Source organism: Dermacentor variabilis, chromosome 5, assembly GCF_050947875.1.
Source record: "Dermacentor variabilis isolate Ectoservices chromosome 5, ASM5094787v1, whole genome shotgun sequence".
Taxonomy (NCBI): domain Eukaryota; kingdom Metazoa; phylum Arthropoda; class Arachnida; order Ixodida; family Ixodidae; genus Dermacentor; species Dermacentor variabilis.
In genome coordinates, this window is record NC_134572.1 from 13099149 (window position 1) to 13118857 (window position 19709).

A 19709-nucleotide genomic window follows, 5' to 3' on the forward strand; every position below is an offset into this window, starting at 1 on the left:
CAGGAATGGCGCAAGTGCAGAAACATTTCTTTCTGTAGATCGATAAAGCTGCATCCTTCTTTTCTATTTCTTTAATAGAGTGAACTCTCCTCCACTGCAATTCTGGTCTTTAGGAGAACGTAATCTCACAGTTGTTCTTTCCCTTGTCGTATAAGAGAATAAATAGAGCAACATGAACGCCTGAAGTTCGAATAGTGTTTGCGCACGTGACTGTCCAAGTAGATTGGCAGGCATTGCGCGTCTACCTGTCGATGTGAATGTGCGCGAGAGTTGCAATTTTACGCCTCACCCTCGTCTCTACGACATACCGGTCCAATTTTGAACATTCTACCAATTTCGTGGCATCGGTGAGCCCCAGCAACCTTCAACTCCAGAAGACCTTGACACTTTGGTGCGGTATTATTGGATCCCAACATTCCAACGATTTCCGCAGTATTCGCGCTCTTCAGCGTCCTTAGAACTACTGAAGATCCTGCCTAATTCGTTCTGTATGCGTGAATAACGAGAACCGACTTTTTTCAAACATTAAGCGCAGGTTGTTCTTGAGGCGGCCCCTTACTTTTCTCAGTATTGGAGGTTAGTGCTTGATAAATCCAAATTTCTCTTCGTCTACATTTCGGGACCTCAAATACTCATGCGTGTAGTGGCTTGGATGTCGTACTGCAGATAATAAATTCCCACCAAGTGGATCAAGGTAAAGCGGGAGTTGTGAAATCCAAGCTGTGCGTTTAGCTGCTGAGAAATTCAACTAATAGTTCTATAACGCAATAACATCATTATTTACGAATTTCTGCTCTCATAAAGAAGGCTTACAGCCGCGCGCAGACATCTTCTGACATTTGGCCAAGACACCCGATTCAGCTCGGCCAAGCCTAATCCAACGCGCTCGCCCGGTACCGCACGCCGCTGAGCCAGCGCACGGAGCCCACCCGGCACCGCCCCGCCCAACCTGCGCCGATCATTCGTTTTGGCGGCCGCAGCGCCGGCAAACGACGAACGCCGCACAACGAGCGCCCCCACTCCATCGACGTGGGCTCACTTGGCGTGCGCTCGCGTATCGAGCAGACGACGCGCCTTCAGCCTCGTGCGCGCAGCGCGAGTGGCACTGTCTGCTTAGTAGTCACCTGTGCTTCCGCCTCTCTCTCTATTCCTGCATCTCTATTCACTGGACCTTAGCCAACGGCCGCAGTGTTAACGCTGTTTACTCGTTCTCTAGCTATACGCGCGAAGAAGCTTTCCTCTCCCGACGGGAACGTCGCGACACTGTTTGTCTGCGGCAGCGTGGCCCCGCAAGAACTCGCTTTGAAGTGCGTCGTCTGTCCCGTGACTAGCACTGTGTGTTCTGCGAGAGCATCGTGCGTGGACATTTCTGGAGATTGATCTACTCTCCCACGTGTGCAACGGCCGACGCCTTATAACCCTCCCTCATCAAGAGAAACCTCTTTGGCTTCTCTGCACGGATTTTCGGTCATGTAAGTCAGCCACACTCCCATGTTTTAGCGTATACGCTAAGCGACGTTTCTTGCCGGCGCGTTCCTCTCTCTGGTGTTACGTTGTGTCCTGCTTTTGCTTGATGGCGCATTAGATTACAAAAAGCACAAGGAATTATATTTTATATGTAAGGAACCATGCAGTGATTATTGTTCTCGTATAGCGCACTTGAAGGAGCGCCTCTCTGCAGTACAGATTTGCTGAAATAATGACAGCGTTGGTTATTCTTCAAAAGTAGACGAGGTGCTAGCTGCACATGTTGGAACTTGCATTTTGCGTATGATTTCATCACGACCAATATGCCTGCATTAACTGTGCCCGTACGCCGTGATCGCAAAAAATGACAACGTTGCCATTTGCTAGGCAAAATGTCTAGCGTGAAAGCTAGCTTTACAAGCCAGAGATTAAAAAAAAAAAAATTCCTGTACTTTGTTGCTCTGGAAACGAAGTATGACGCAGGAATATAAGAGGAAGCATAACTGCAACAAAGTTCAACAAATGTGATGTCAGGTATACGGAGGAGCCAGAACTAAAGCAAATTGAGATGTCTAGTTTAAGAATTGCAGCAGTTGGGCGTTTAACAGAAGCAATAGCACTCTTAATAAGTTCTTGTGTATCCTGCCCAATCTTTAATTTGAGATGCTGATAAAATTAAACTAAGACGACGCGAGAAAACTTTGGGACATATAACCGGCCTAAGAAGTTGGTGAATGATATGTCAAAAAACTAAAGAAAGAAAGAAAGAAGGAAAAAGAAGAAAGAAAACTTTGCATGAAGTTGACAGATAGAAATAGACCATCATTGATAAATAGAATTTGTGTTCTGTATGTTTGACGATACAGGCAGCAGCCGTCCGAAATGTTCAAGGAAGGAAGGAAGGAAGGAAAAGTGGAGAAGGAAAGGCAGGGAGGTTAACCAGTTTGGCTTAACCGGTTTGCTACCCTACACATTGGAGCGGGATGGAGGGATGAAAGATGTGGAGAAGAGATAGAGAGAGCACATAACACGGCACACACATCGTTAGTTACAGTCTGTCACTCTTGCACGGTACGTGACATCACTGTCACAGCCGCTTGTCCAAGCCCGTCTCCTTCACAAACCGAAGAAGTCCCTTCGTCGCCTTCAGCTGCGATATCTTCTGTCGGCGATATGTGAATATAGTTGCAACTGACAGTGGTCTATTGTCAAGGTGCGCTAGAACGGACGCCAGGGACTGTATCTGAACATTAAACATGAACATGTATCTGAACATCAAACATTACTCAACGGTTGCGTTTATGTTCAGCGCTGAGATAGGCAGTGGGGATTGTGACTACTGGTACCCTCTGCGCCAGTATCTGAGCGTATGAACAAACATAATGGCGAACGGCCACTCAAATAAGCGGAACATCACACTCGAAAAAAAAAAGTATCAAAAGAGAGAGAGACAGGGAGAAGTAAGAAAACAATTTTTTTTTGCACCCTGAGTTTCAAGCTTCTATAGGACACAGTTCTTTTTTGTTTAAGAAAAGAGACGAAGGAGAAATACTTTGCCGTTAGACGCTTTTTTTATATAGCACTGTAACCTTAGATAAATGCTTTTTAAAGCGCTGCGGAAGTTAAATTACGGGACGTTGTTCAACTTACGTTCGTGCAGCCGTGGTATTCCTCTCCACACGAAAGAAAAGTAAAAGAAAGCGTCTAAGGTATATTCAATACGCGATAAAAGCTAATCATAGAACTATTTTTCTTTTGAAAGCTACGTGTATTACTTTAAGAAAATATATCGTGTGCGAAGACGTGAACAGAACGTCTTCCTCGTATCAAGTTTATCTACCAAACTTAAGAAACTACTTAAGTTTGGAAATGCTAACTAAAAAACAAGCATTCAACTAGACCGTGGCGGTTGAGTATTCAAGAATATTTCTCTTTGGAACAATGTTTCTGCTCGGCGAAAATCAGAAAAGAAAAGGTGCCGCGAATCTAGATTCCATGATGCAGGACACTTATTTAATCCTACGCTGCGAGCTTGTCTTAATCACTGTTCTACAAACTTGCGTTGTCTGTCAGATAATAGAGACCAATTCCAGCAAACCATGAGGTTAGCCGTCTCTTCGGCGAGCAAGGATTATCCGGTAGCACGAGAGGCCAGGAGGATATCAATCGATTATTTAGGAAGGGTTTCGCCGGGGTTAAGCATCTCCGGCAGAATAACTCGATTACGAAGCGTCCCATATTTTCAGTCGTCAATTATTACCGCCTCGCGCCGCTGTGCCCAAGCACGGAGGCCAAAGTTGCCACGAGCCTGGGATATTCCGGTTTCCGCTAAGACGAAACGTTCCTGCAACTTTGAAATTTCGGAGCGCAGTACCGCGGCATCTGAGGTTGAATTGCTAGCATTTGCTTACCCACTTGCTTCCAAAACTTCTTCGTTAATCAGTCCATTATAGGCGCTCCGCTTCTCCTTTATGCTGCCATGCATTCCGTTCAGGCATGGACATTTTGGTAATGTCTGAAGTGGGAGTACAAATGTGCGAGTTGTGTATCGCATTCGAGTCAATAGGGTGATGCATAGAGGAGAATAATCTTATTGATGAATACGAAGAGAAAACTTCCTGTTAAGCGGCTTGCGCATCTCCTCAAAGGGGCACAAAGGGAATTTTGTGAGTACTCTCCCCGACTTTTGTCCTATTCTCGAGATGATGTGCGTTGTTTGCTTTGTTGTTAACCGGGCTCGCTGAAACTATTAATGAGGCTGAGAACCTTGAGCGTGTTGAATAGTTGGCACTCCTAACTCGCGCCTCTTATGTTTCATAAGGAGTAATATTGTAGGAGTAATCCGTATAGGCCGCTGGGTCGTGCGTAATATTACTTCCCTGTGAAAAAAGTCGTTTGCACTTTCTTTTGTTCATTCAGTGTTATTCAACACAAGGCGTTGAATCACTGGCTCAGCGCTGCTCTCGGCTCTCCGTGCGCGTGTGCTGCCTGGAAACGGGCAGCGGGAACGTGAGCGTCGGACGTGTCGCCCCCGTGCGCAGGCACGCAACACTGGATGCCTCACACGCTCGCGGTGGAACATTGGTTTCGCGCGAAGCGTATGTGAGGTTGCTGCGCTTTTCTTGCCTTGACGCAGACGTGGTTTCAACTGTCAACTCTCCAGAGATTCGTTTTATTGGACGGCCACTTTGATCATAATATGATCGCTATCACAAACAATCGGTGCCTATTCTTCTAATGATATTTTTACTGATAGGCTTTAACCTCTAGGACACTCCAGTATGTGCAAGTATAGATCGTTGTGACGGAACCGCACTTCCTTCCTAAAAATTAAATTCTTCGGTTTCACGTGCGAAAGCCACGATCTGAGTAGGAGGCATGTCGTAGTGGGGCAATTTTAAACCACAGGGATTGAAGCCACCTGGGATTATTTAACGGGCACTCAATGAAAGGTGCACGGGCGTTTTCGCATTTCGGGCCCATCGAACTGAGGCTGTCGCGGTCGGGATTTGATGTCTCGACCGCGTGCTGACGTTGTGCTGCTTCTATATCGCCGATTAGTTTCTTACCTTTCCCTACCGTGGTGGCGCAGTGCCTTTTGCTTTGCGCTGCCAAACCCGAGGGCGTTGGATCAAAACCCGGCCGTGGCGGCAGCCTCATTTCGATGGGGCGATGTGCAGCAACGGCTGTGTATTGGGTGCACCTCAAGGGACCCCGGGTGGTAGAAATTAATCCGGAGTAACCCCACTACAGCGTGCCTCATAATCAGTACGTGGTTTTGGCAGTTAAGACCCCATAATTTAAGTCCATTTGCTTTTGTTTATTAGAGACAAGTATTTAAGGAGCGGTTGGTGCCTTTAGGTGGCGTCGGCTGCTCTTCATCAGAGAGCTACAAAAAAGAAAAAAAATATATATCAATCATGGACGACAGTATAAGGTTACGAAGACATATGTAAAGTTCTGCACATGAAAGAAAGGAAGGCGCAAGAACAAAGACACGCAGATAAATGCACGATTGCACAAGCGAAGTGAATGCTGGGCAGAACCCGAGAAATATGCACATGTACGCATGGTTTTGCCGACGAGGGGACCAACACAACGGCGCATATACACATAGCTCATAGCCATAGACATAGCTACATACCTATACACTGTTGCGTACTCCAGGGTAGCGTACCGTACTGCTGCCGAGAAGTAGCGGCGCCTGCCTAACGAAGCTCGACCATCATTACTTATTGGGTAGCGTGGCGTTGTCGGCGGGCTGCAAGCATCCGGTAGATCATGGCGACCAAGTTGGGGCGAGACGATTTGCTAGTGCGAAACTTGCACTGTTTATTCAAAGGTAGTTGAAAGAAAATAAGAAATGCATGAAGTATGAAGTCTCAAGTAAGAAGTATATCAAAAGTACATTTCGGAGCCCCTTAAATAGGCTCTCTACAAGTGTGGGCGGGATCTTGCTTCCGGCGAAGGACACGTGACAGGCACGGAGAGAAGGCCCCTCCTCCTGCAATACCAAGCACGGGCAGGAGAGGTCGATCCTCTCATCGACGAATCCGGGGAGAATGTCGGGTGAATGACCTCTCCGGCGTTGTGGGGTCCGGCCAAGAGAAGGTGGGGGGATGAGGTAAGCACACACGATGCCACGACCATGAGAGGAGTGGAAGAGGTCGCCCGTGGGCTTCGGCTCAGGGGGTAGGGCGAATGACCTCTCCGGCGCACGTGGGCTCCGGCTCAGGGGGTAGAGTGAATGACCTGTCGCCACGTGGTGTCAGACGCCAACCCTAACAGCATCTCCGGCGGGGGAGGAAGATCCCGACGTGTAGGGGCCAGCAGCCGCTGTATACGAGGGATCGGCGTTTCGGTATCAGGATTCCCCGTAGAGGTCACGAACCCTTCGTTCGTAGCAGGTAGATTCCGGGGAGTGGTCTTCCGTCCTCGTGGCGCTCTTGACTTTTCTCCTTGGTCCGGCCCGGTGAAATTGGTCTTTGCCAGCAGGTCTCGCAACTTTTCGTCTCCTGCGAGGGCAAGCAATCACCCCAGAACAGTGCCGGACCCACAACCACAAAGCAGCGAGCACACGGCCACTCTCCCCCAAGACACACCCGGCTTTTAACAAAAAAAGAAAACCCGCTACACCTTTCCCATTTCCTACGCGCGTCCTTCCCACCTTAACACCAAAAACAGCCATTTCTTGAAAGCGTTAAGACGTGGTTATTAAAATCAGCTAACAATCGGCTTTACTTCGGAAAACATATGAATGCACGAAAAATATGCCACAGAAACCCGGATGAGCATCAGGCTTTCGATACTCTAGGGGCAACGACTTAAACCGTCGGCATTGCCGTTAAGCTTACCCTTCTTGTAGCGAATATCGAAGGTGTCCTGTTGAAGAGCCAAGCTCCAGCGCAAAAGACGACCGTTTTTCGTAGACATGGACTGCAGCCATGTGAGGGGACAGTGGTCAGTCTCTATGGTGAATCTTGAGCCAGCGATATAGCAAGCTAGCTTTTGTACCACCCAAACTACGCAGGCGCATTCCTTTTCTGATGCACTGTATGCTTCCTCACGAACTGAAAGCTTTCTACTGGCGTACAGTACAGGGTGTTCGTTCTCGTCATCTTTCTTTTGACAGAGCACCACCCCCATACCCCTGTCACTGGCATCACACTGAAGAATGAATGGCTTAGAGTAGTCGGGCGCGTTCGACACTGGCTGACTCGTTAGTGCGTTCTTCAGCATACTAAAAGCCTTTTCTTTTGCGTCATCCCACTTTACCGTTTGTGGTTCTGTTTTTCTGAGAGCATCCGTTAAAAGACTCGCAATCTCGGAATACCGCGGGATATATCTTTGGTAATAACCCGCCAAGCCAAGGAATGATCTGATGTCCCGCTTGGTGCGTGGTTGCGGGAAGTTGTCTATCGCGGTCAGTTTAACCTCGGAAGGCCGACGATGGCCTTGCCCTATTACATGACCTAGATAAGCTACCTCCGCGCGCCCTAATTGGCATTTGGGAGCCTTAACAGTTAAGTTGGCCTCTCGTAGCCGACACAACACGGTTCGCAGGTGTTGCATATGGTCCGCCCATGATGAAGAAAAGATAGCTATGTCATCGAAATAGGGAAGTGCAAAGTCCTCCATTCCTCGTAGCACCTGGTCCATAAGGCTAGAGAAGCAATATGGCGCATTCTTTAATCCAAAACTCAGGACTTTCGGACGAAAGGTTCCCATCGGGGAAATAAACGCTGCAAGCCTGCTTGCGCTCTCGGTCAATGGAACCTGCCAATACCCTCTGACTAAATCGAGCGTAGAAATGAAATTAGCACTGCACACTTTCTCAAGCCTTTCCTCGATATGCGGTATTGGATAAGTCTGGTCCTTCGTGATTAAATTGAGCCTGCGGTAGTCGATACATGGCCGCGGCTCTTTCCATGGGACCTCAACTGAGATAAGAGGTGAGGTATAATCACTCTCTCCTGGCTCTATTACACCTAGCTCTAACATCTTGTTTATTTCAGCGGTCATGACTTCACGTTGACGAGGCGAAACGCGATAAGCTTTCGAACGAGCAGGGTCCGACGAGGTTAACTCGTGAACGATCGCAGTCGTCCTGCCCGGTGTGTCTGAAAATACGTCTTTAAATTCAAACACGAGTTTCCTCAGCTCGGCCCTCTGAATGGGATTCAACTCCGCCTGTTCTACTAACTTATCAATGGTCTCGTCAATGTCTTTTGTCTCCGTCACGGCTGTTAACTCTGGAAAGTCGACAGGCATTTCCTCAGATTGGTTATTCAAAGAGGGTTTCACGATCATTCGCTTTTCCCCAACTTCAAAGCATCGCGTGCGAGCCGTCCTGTCATAGTAATGCTCAGGATTATTTTGTGCTTTACGCATTTCCTGCTCGGCAATCATTGTGGCAGGGCTTACGTTTAACAGCTTTCTCCTACATTCTGCCTCTCGCGACATTTCAGGTTCCGCCGCTTTCCTGACTTCTTCATTAGCTGGCGTACTTTCCGCCTCATCCCCTATAGGGTCAGTACGGATTGACGAATCAGCTGTCAAACCGGTTTCTTTCACCACTGGACTTTCATCCACTGTTTTAGCCGCGAGATCATTTGCTTTGGAACGAGTTAGGGCTTGCACTGTTCCCTCACTAAACCCGATTCCCTTGCGTCGTAGCAAATCCTCTGATTTGTTAGAAAACAAATACGGATACTGCGGCGGAAGATGTGCCGAGACGGCGGCTTCAGTGTCCAGTACTCCGAAAGGGCCTTCAATACGAATTTTGGCCACCGGGAGACAAACACTGGAGGCCTCTACGGCTTGCCTTATCGAAGCACATTCCCCCGTGAACTGGCCTGCCTCTACGTACGACGGATGCACTACGTCCATTGTGGCTGCCGAGTCGCGAAGCACTCTACACGGTTTGCCGTTTATCACGAGGTCTCGAATGTACGGTTCGAGCAAGTTCAGATTCTCTGCGTTACTAGTTAGTGACATCAACACTAGTTTGGGATTTTTGCATCCCACGGAGATACGCCCCGTTTGCTGGCAGTTGTAGCAAACTATTGGTTTCTTGGCCTCGAAAGCCTTTTTCTTTTGCCTTTCTGCCCTTTGTTCGGGTGACTCCTTTTCTCCCTCGCTTTCCTCGTCACTACTTTTCACTGAATCTGATCTTTCCTTTGTTTTATACCGACTCGACTTTGACCATCGTTTTGGCTTGTCGGGTCTGCATTTATTCATATCCTCCTTAGGAGCTTCGCTGCCTTCGTCCGCACGGCGAGTTACGTACTCCTCGGCGAGATCGGCCGCTCTCGATACAGTGTCTACGCCTAGCCTATCCTGAACCCAATGCTTGATGTTTGCTGGCAGCCGGCGGTAGAACTGTTCTAAAACAACGCACTGCATTGTCTTTTCTGCGTCGCCGAGTGCACCCTCTTCTCTGAGCCATTCCTTCAGGTTTACCTCCAAGGTGTACGCAAAATCTGAATATGACTCACTCTTGGTCTTCTCGACTTCCCTGAACTTTCGCCTGAATGCTTCAGCTGATAATCTATACTTTTTAAGCAGATTTGCTTTGACTTCATCGAAGTCCTCTGCTTCTTCTTTCCCCATGCGGGCGATAATATCAGCTACCTCACGTGGCAGTAACGTAAGCAAGCGTTGCGGCTACGTGTTTCTCGCGAATTTTGCCTTCTCACACGTGCGCTCAAACTGTACCAGAAAATACCTATGTCCCCTCCTACTGCGTAGGGTGCCATCAAGTCTGTCATTCTGCGCTCGCTTTCACGTGCCTCTGTGCTAGGTCTTTCGCTATTTTGTGCTTTCAGAAGCTGAATCTCTAGGCGCTTCGTTTCGAGGTCGCGCTCTTCCTTGGCCTCACGTGCTGCCAGCTCGCGCTCCTCTTTTGCCTCACGTGCAGCCCGCTCGCGCTCCTCTTTTTCCTCTCTTGCTTTAATGCCCTCTAGGCATTCCGTCAGTTCCTCGTCGTCTGCCCCGGTCGCTTCGATCGCCTCAATGATCTCCGGCTTTCTCTTTGATTCGGCAATTTGGAGGCCCAACTCTTTGGCCAAGCTCAACAATTCCAGCTTCTTTAGTGCCTTCAAGTTCATGGCTGCCCTTAGTGCTGCTAAACCTTTACTCTATACAACCTTGACGTACTCAAACTTCCGTCAACGGTTTAAAAAAAAATCACTGCTATGTACTTTCCAAAAAATACGTAAAAGCCAAGTGATATCTCAGTGAAGAAAAGCCGTGCACTCACCATATGCAGTCATGATCCAGACACCTTCCTTCCGAACGTTGTTGCCAGGACGAGGAGGCTACGATCTCGTAGTTGTCGTCCAAGTTGGGGTCTCCAGGATTCCGTATCCCAATCGCTGCCAGCCAGTTTGTTGCGTACTCCAGGGTAGCCTACCGTACTGCTGCCGAAAAGTAGCGGCGCCTGCCTAACGAAGCTCGGCCGACATTACTTATTGGGTAGCGTGGCGTTGTCGGCGGGCTGCAGGCATCCGGTAGATCATGGCGACCAAGCTGGGGCGAGACGATTTGCTAGTGCGAAACTTGCACTGTTTATTCAAAGGTAGTTGAAAGAAAATAAGAAAAGCATGAAGTATGAAGTCTCAAGTAAGAAGTATATCAAAAGTACATTTCGGAGCCCCTTAAATAGGCTCTCTACAAGTGTGGGCGGGATCTTGCTTCCGGCGAAGGACACGTGACAGGCACGGAGAGAAGGCCCCTCCTCCTGCAATACCAAACACGGGAAGGAGAGGTCGATCCTCTCATCGACGAATCCGGGGAGAAGGTCGGGTGAATGACCTCTCCGGCGTCGTGGGGTCCGGCCAAGAGAAGGTAGGGGGATGAGGTAAGCACACACGATGCCACGACCATGAGAGGAGTGGAAGAGGTCGCCCGTGGGCTTCGGCTCAGGGGGTAGGGCGAATGACCTCTCCGGCGCACGTGGGCTCCGGCTCAGGCGGTAGAGTGAATGGCCTGTCGCCACGTGGTGTCAGACGCCAACCCTAACAACACATAACAAACGTGCATGACACACATGTAATCTGCTGTAGTAGGGCGTATATAACAGCCGCTATTGCTTATATTACAAGAACCTAGCGGCGAACTTCATTCATGCTGCTTGCACGTTGATAGAGGCCGTTGCCGTCGCTTTTTCGTCGCCGTCGTCGCCCTTTCAGTGACGCTCTGCATATATTTAGGTATATGTATGGTACATGCCATGATACCATACTATATGCCGTGCTGTATATGTGGGTTACATTACTACACTATTATATGACTAAGGTTGTTCATACCAGGCCTTATATTTTTGACTAAGTTATTCCTTAGAATTTTGAGAATAGCAGCCCACAAACAAATGTGGAACATAACACACACAGCGCATGCCTGTCATCGTAAATCTTGTCAGAATGAAAAATATTAAAAGCGCAATACAATGCCAGAGCTCAAACTTGAAAGTGATGTAATTTTACTGACGCGGCTCCTTACTGGCAGCGTAGTGAAGCCTGTGCGATGTCATTGCAGGCACTAACAGCGTGGTATATATTTAAAGGTGCCAGAAATTTTGTCGCACCCGCGTATATCCCGTCCGCGTTCATCGGACCCGCGTATACATAATTAGAACAACGTCCGGGAAGTTCAAGGCAACGCTAAACCTTTCTATCGCAGTCAGTACGTGCTTCGCCTTTCGGGCGAAACTGCCTTCTCTCTTTTTTTTTGTCATCACGCTTCGTGACAGGCGTGGACGTTCTGCAGGCAATACTACCACCCTTGCACTCATGGGCATATCTAAAATCAAGGCATATCTGCTGCACCACGTAGTTTGGAACTAAGCGCTCGAGGTTCAATATGCCTGCGATATTTTCAGTGTGCGTGCGTGCCTGCGCGAGTGTGTGGTGGAAGGAGGGGGAGAGGGCAACAGCGGCGCAAATTGTTGCAGAGCAAGATTCCCGCACACAGCATTGTCGACTGACCGGTACCAGCCGAACAACGCCCTGACGTGCTGTTAGTCCGAAATCACGAGTCTGAAAGCCACTGCTATAAGGAGCCACTCTTTATTACTTCTTCTTTTTAATTGTTAGAGAGCGACGTAATAACGGCCAAGTGCTGGGGCTCTGACCGCAGATACCGTGAAACGCTTGCTATTTTCTCCTGCATTTTCAGAAGAATTAAATTATGCCAACTGCATGTTAATCGGTAGCCGTCCGAACATACGTCGTGCTGTGAATGCATTTGGCCATATGAATTGTGCAGGTCGAGCAATAATGGGCCTACTCGTAAGTGGGACTATATATATAACTCACATATATGTCTATTGTACACCCACTAGGAAGCGAGGTACTTGCGAGGTGAGCTGCCCAGAGCCGCCTTGCCGTTAAGTTTTTTTGTTGGCTCGTAGCGCTATCTACTACTTCCGATAAGCTGCTCACACTCGAGAGTCTTACACCCCGTTATGCATATCAGCGGCAGAGATGAAGAAACTGCGAGTAATGTAACAGGTAGAAGGACGCATACGAGAATGGAACAGATAACAGTGATCTATATATATATTACACTTCTGTATGCACACTCCTTGACGAGCGCTCAGAACGCGCTGTGATCTACGTAGCTGGGATTGGAGAGTCGCGGCAGTCGGCAGACAAAGTACTGTACACGTGAGCTCGCAATTCGAGTTGAAATCTCGACAAAAAAAAAATAGATCAGCAGCGATTAAGCGGTAAATGAGAAAGAAACGCGTGAGCGTTACGTCGCACTTATTTGAGCACACGAATGCATGATTTAAACCGCGTTCACCACATTGCAAAGTCTTGCTCAGTAGCTCTTCGTCAGGCGTCCTGTGCCTTCGAAGACTGAAGATGTATCATTTATGTATCCACATACACATGCTTTCTCTAAGCTCACCCATACCTTCTGTATACCTTTACCACGTGACCGGCTTTCCACACAATTCACACACATGCTTTTTTTCCTCTTTGAAACTGCTAATGCTCACGCATTAAAATAAAAAAAGAAGATGTGTCTAGCTGAGTGTATTGGCACTGCGTCAAATCCGCATTTTTCGCCATGTTCTGGCGCTGTGGCTGGTTTACTGACATACAGCTGGCCTATATCGCCTGGAGCGACGAGGTTCATTACCGAAACGCCGCTTTTGCAGCACAATATACTTTGCACATGCTATGGTTTTAGCCGCGCTTCTTGTGAAAGATTGACAAGCCGTGTTGGCCCACGAGGCCCTCAGTGCAGTTTCAAATTGCCTAATATAGCATGTAGTAAGATAGCAAAAATATTTATTGTCGGTATTCAAGCGAAGCTTGTATTGGCTCACAAACTTAGGTGGCGTTGTCGTGGTCACGCAAAAGAACCCAGTTGGCCCAGAGCAGAGCAGCTGTGGGAAAGGGCGCTTTGATGAGTTGACAGCTGCGCCGGCGCCGGAGCGTGAGTCATTAGCAAGGATTCCAGCTGCATAGGCGCGCTCACGCCACGCGCGTGACCAATCAGAGCCGTTTCACTTCCGCCGGGGAGGGAAATGGTAGGAAAGGGTATCGCGTGCTGCGCCGGCTTCATTTCCGTTAGGTTCGGTCTCACAAAACGGCACGGACGGCCACGCGTTGTGCATTCCCCCGTGGATCGGGCAGCCTTCGACGAGCAGGGGCGAGAACTCGCCCGTGAAACGGCTCGCTGTCAGCGCGCCGATCCAGCCGTTAGAACCGCCCGAGCGCAGGCAATCCGACAGCAACGAACAGAAGATCCCTAGCTGAGGGAGCGGGAGGCTGAAGCAATCCGGCACCCTTACCTGTAGGTTACTTAACTGTGACGAAGGTCAGGTGCACGCAGGACAACCTTCGTTTACCCCAATTTACCGGTAGGGGAAAAGTTCGTCATTGTATTTTGTCATATCTAAAATACCCTACACTCTTAGACAAAGGTACACCCTTTGGGGTGTATACCTGCCACGGAACGATAATCGTCATCTGCCTTGCTTGCGTTTCTTTCTTGAAAACGCCGCGCCCGCTACTTTTCTTTTGGGAATGCTGTGTCATGCTGATAACGCGCATGCCGTTCGTTACAGGGAAGTACTAGGCTCGCACCCTTAAAGAAAGGAAGTGCGGACACGACAGATGACGCTTGTTGTTGTGTGGCAAGATACGACCCAAAGGGCGTAATTTTGTTTTAGTGTGTACACAACGCAACCCACAGAAACATATTTTATTCGTCGAATGGCCGTGTTTTGCAATTAAGCAAGCGTCAACATTGCTTGTTATGGATGGTCGTGTTCAGAAAGCAAGAAGGGGTTCACGTTAATGAGACTAATGTGTAGGACGCAGACGGCTGTTATTGTTTGTTTGAGATAGCGATTACACCCTGTATTTCATAGCACAAAAACAACGATGAAAAAAAAAAGAAAGAAGTACAGATCACATACATCGTGAGAATCTACGTTAATGTGCCCGCCGCGGTGGCTTAGCGGCTCTGGTGTTGAGTTGCCAAGCACGAGGTCGCGGGATCAAATCCCGGCCACGTCGGCCGCATTTCGATCGGGGTGAAATGTAAGATTAACGCCAGTGTGCCGTGCATTGGGAGCATGGTAAAATATTCCATAGGGGTCAAGATTCATGCGGTGTCCCCTACTACGATGTGCCTCATAATCAAGTGGTGGTTTTGGCACGTAAAACCCCAGAAATGAATTCCATCTGCGTTAGTGCGTAGCAATGCCGAACAACGAGCGACCGTCATTTCATTAGCATCGTAGAATGTCTTCGACTGAACGTGCCTCATGACAGCTATCGTTCGCAAAAAAGATCGCGCACTCAAAAGGGGCTACGTATAGCTGAAAACCCGCTAAACTGACTTAACTTTAAGTTAAACAGCCCACCGCATACCAAACATTCTAAGAAAAGTTTACACCCTTTGGGGTGTATATCTGCCACGGAACAGTAATCGTCATCTGCCTTGCTTGCGTTTCCTTTCTTGAAAACGCCGCGCCTGCTACTTTCATGTCGAGAATGCTCTGTCATGCTGATAACGCGCATGCCATTCATGACTTGGAATTACCGGGCTCGCAGCGTTAAAGAGAGGAAATGCGGGCAAGACAGATGATTATTGTGTGGCAAATAACAGCCCAAAGGGCGCACTGTTTTTAGAGTGAAGCACATCTGTCAGCTCCGTAATCAAGGAGAGACGAGATAAGGGACGCGTTTTCAAGAAGTCTGTTAAAGAGTTGCATATAATCTTTTTTTTTATTTCCTGTAAGGAAGCACCAAGGAGGGATAATGGCCTCAGTACTTCTCTCTTTCACCCATAACGCTGTTGTCCATCTTCGGCGAAGGAGAAGGACAGATGTGTTGTGCAGGACAAACAAACGTAGAAAAGCTTGTTACTCATCGCACAGCTTTGACTGCAAGAAAAGCCAACGTATGAACCTTAATTATTTGGTGAAATAAATCAACGAACAAAGTAACTGCGGCGGCTGGGCTCTCTAGCCTAGCTTCAAAGGTAAGCTTGCTTTTAAAGAGGGCTTGCTCGAGAGCGGGGGATCGGCTGTACGTAAGAATTGTCAAGGAGCGTCTGTTTCGAAGCTGCATCCCGCTCTGATAACCAACCAGCAGAAGCGCTTTACCCTTTGCGCACAACTTCGTTCTGTTTGCACTGCGAATTCCAAGGTTGGTGTGCAGAGTAACTGATGCAATGTCACAGCGGTTGATTTGACAGGCGGCGAATATGTGTTGAAGGGCGTGTGTTAGTGCGTCGACGCAACAATCATTACCTTGTTTCTGAAAAATAGTAATATCGTGTTTCAATGCTATGAAGTCGTGCATAATTAACCAATTTATTTTTGTCTTTATTTTGTTTGTTTGCGCATAACGGGGAGTCGCTGTTGAAGAACAAACACAGCAACGACGACGACAACGTGCTCTATGCGAACAAAAATTATCAGCCGCCTGAAGAATCCTGCAACATATATTGTTCTGCCATAAATTAAATATTTGGGAACTGATTAATTATCTTTGTAATTGTGTTATTTACACCAAATATGTCAATAGTACCTTTTAAAATGCATTAGAAAATTTCACTTCGTATTGTTAGAAACATGAAAAAGCTTCTTTCTTTCTTTTCATGCTTCTATTTGTTTGATTCTCATCTTTGTAGTTTCTCTCGCCATTTCCCCATGCTCACTTTTGTGAGTGTTCTTTCAATTAAATGTCCCGATTAAGTTTTTCGTACCATTTAAAAACTGTCTGTACGAACGCGTCGTTGAAGGTAGGCGAGTGAGAATGTTGAGAATTTCGAAATCCACTCAGAATCATCATTAACTTTAGGTTAGTGCACTCGCTTGCTCTACTTTGACTGGACGTGGTGTTTCTGCTAGCGATTTGCTTTCCGAAAATGTTCTTGAACATCATTAGTTCATTGTAGCGTCCTATAAGGCGGGAAGCTTTGGCGGTAGCATACCTCAGAACCTAAATAAAGTTCTCTGTCTGTCTGTCTACCACTTAAAGTTAATGAACAGTGCCGCATAGTACTTGATAAAAGAGAAGGAAGAATACCTGGGTGTACTTCCATCTCGTGCGTGATCTTACCCTTTGCATATGCAGAGTAATTACTGGGTAATTATTACCAATAATTAGTCGCGCACTCCCTGTTCATAAATGCAGCAACGTGTTGAGATCACGTCTTCCCTATTTCTATGGATTTAAAGATTAAAATTAGATTCTGCGGTTTTCCGTGCCAAAACCACGATATGACCATGAGGAACGCCATAGAGGGGGACTCCGGATTAATTTTGACCGTTCTTTAGCGCTCCCACTATGCATGGTACGCGGACATCTTTACATTTCGCCTCCATCGAAACACGGCTGCCGCGGCCGGGATTTGGCCTCGCGCGCTCGGGCTTGGCAGCGCAACGCCAAAATTGTGTGAATTGGAGCAACTTGTGTTTACTTTCTTTTGACAGACAACGGGAATACTTCAACACAGTATTTGCACTCGCCTACAACTCAAACTCTTCTGGCGTGCGAAAACCACACTGAACTTATTTATATTATCGACTGGAGGAAGGAACACTGATGGCGACACGCAGGCGAGTGTCATCGCTAGTGTGACCCAAGACAATAAAGAAAGAGCGAGAGAGAGAGTTTGCAGTAACAAAGCTGTTTATATATACACGTACCCATCGCTTCTTCGCCCTGTTAGAGTAGAATAGGGGAACAGATACTGCGAGGTTTTGTTCGTGTGCCAGTCGGAGCTTGTGACCAGTCGATGCTCGATCCACTGGACGCGCTCTGCAGGGACAGATGAACCGTGTGTTCCCGCTTTTCGTGTTTCCGTGTTGGCCCGCCTAACAATCAGAAATCGGGAACTTCCTTGTAAACAGTGCCCGAAGTGTTAAAGGTGAGGCGTATAAAGAAGATAACGGTCCGCTGTAGGGACGCATATCTTTTACGGATAGAGAACGGGCGGGTTGATATCCATCCTGGCGCTGCTCTTTTGTCTAGACGCCTGCCCGAGACGTATACGCTCGCATCCTGCTGAACCTTGTCGTCGCGTTGCGCTGTAAAAAAAAAAAAAAAAAAAGAAGAAGAAGAAGCGATAAAGAAGAACGAGAGGAAGAAAAACAACACGTACCTCGCACCTCGGGGTCGGTGGTTATGGTTTTCTTTTTCACGCTTCTTGACAGAGTGCAGTCCCATTTTCTTGGCGCGAAGGTCGAAAACAGCGTCATTGCGACGAACGCTGCGATAAAGCTACGCTGCGCAGAGGAACAGACGGTAGCAGCGTCGGAGAAGCGGGCGCTGATGAGCCGGTGGCCACTTGCTACTCGAAACGAACTTCGCAAATAAACACAAACATTCTGATGACCGGGGCCGGTGCATATTGGGACAGGGGGCGACGTGACCTCGGGCACCTAAATCACGGTTCATATTTTACGCACGGTAGATGTGTTGCACGGAAGAAGACACATGTACTTCTTCCGTGCGGGATGGCACATTTCCGCCGAACCCTTCTCTTTTGCGCTGTTTCGTTTCAACCTGTTCAACGCTAAAATTTGTCTCACTGACGAAGCGAAGCTTGTTTTGATGGGACAGCGAGCATAAATACCGTCGCGGATTGATCTCCTTCTTCGTTTCTCGGTCACGAGGGAATCAGGAACTGGTATGAATATTGAGACTGTTCGAAGAAAGAAAGGAACGGCGAAATAATAATTCTCATCTTGATCGCTGGCCCTCCAAGAAATTCGTGAACGGCTTCCTCTTCAGAGCAGTAGCGCGTAATTAGTTTTTTTTTTCTATTCTTTCCCCGCAAAGCTTTCCTATTTATAACTGTTCTTACCTCCATTGAGTCGTGAAATATATATTTGTTATTCGCCTACATGCGTGGCCCTTGCGTTATTTCCTCCTCATTTCCTTCGCTTCCCTCCAGTGAACTTTATCATCCCTACTTATGGATGAATGGTGAAAAGACCTCGGCAGTAGCGGCTTCGAATTATACCGGAGTTGTTAACACTGAAGTTCTCTGAGGATTCATTCCTTCTTTTTTTCAGACCATGTCGCAACCGTGGTGCACCAGTGTACTCGTGAATAGTTAGGTTAATTATGCAAAATTATGCAAATCAAACGCACGTGCTGGAATCTACATCAAGCTTCTCTTGAGTGATTAGCTAATTATTAATAAATTCTGGAACTGTGCGTGCCAAAACCAAGATGTGATCCACGCTGCAGTGGGGAACTCCGGATAATTTAGACCACCTGGGCTTTTTTAACGTGCACCCAATGCACGGTACTCGGGCGTTCTTGGATTTCGACCCCATCGAAATGTGATCGCCGCGGCCGGGATTCGATGCTGCGTCCTCGGGCTTAGCACCACCGCGCCAAAGCCAATATAGCACTATGGCGGGTCAGCTTCATTGAACAGGCTAACTAAATCCTATACAACTAAATGCAATGAGTAAGAAATGTGCTTATTCTCATATTATGCAACATGTGATCTTATACATGGTTATTGTGTATGCGCCGCATAGGTCTCAACATCAATGTCCTGTAATGTTTATGGTCTACACAGTTCACAAGCTGTGCCAAAATACAAAAGCCCCTTCAGGCTGATGCACACTGTCACACGTCGGTGCAGTTGCGTGACGAGGACCAAGCTGATTTTGAAGCTTGCGGTGGAAGAAACGCGAGGAGTGGTATATGCAGACAAATGACACCTATTCGCTCCTGCACCAATTTTGGCCGATTGGCAAAGAATGGGCCGATACCATGTGGTACATATACTATGTACCAGCGCATATGTGAGCCAGGAATTATGTAGGTAGAAATTCAGAGGCAGCCGAACACCATGCGCTATTCCATTAAGAGAAAGCCTTAGCTGGGGACCTCCCATCTAACTACATTAGGAACGGAAAAATTGTTTTGCTCGGCAACCACTGCATCGAATTCGTTATATTCTTGCATTAATAAAAGTTATTATCTAGATACTTTTGAAGGCAGATCATTTTATTTAGGCTATCAATTTTTCTACAAATTGTTAATAATTGCAAAATTAACGAAGAAATATTTCACTGCAGGATTTTATTTATAACTGTGTAATATATAACGACATCGCAATTTTGTAAGCTAAATCTGCCAAGGCATTGAAAGATCATAAAAATTATTTATTATAAACCGCTCTCAAGTATATCACTAGTTCGTGAGTAGGACATTTGCATCAACCTTCTAAGCATTGTAGCTGTG

The 19709-nt window shown here is 47.5% G+C and overlaps 1 protein-coding gene across 2 annotated transcripts in view; it reads left to right on the top strand.

The window, feature by feature from the left end:
• The window catches only part of LOC142582264 (uncharacterized), a 102976-nt gene that overhangs the window by 20575 nt on the left and 62692 nt on the right, over window positions 1–19709 (top strand). The window contains exon 1 of one of the 2 annotated variants that reach the window (XM_075691747.1): window positions 837–1472. The exons of the other annotated variant lie outside the window; for it this stretch is intronic. Coding sequence (XP_075547862.1) covers window positions 1471–1472 — 2 coding nt within the window. The 5' untranslated portion in view covers window positions 837–1470. Of the gene's footprint in view, window positions 1–836; window positions 1473–19709 lie in introns of those variants that run through there. 2 annotated transcript variants of the gene reach the window in all.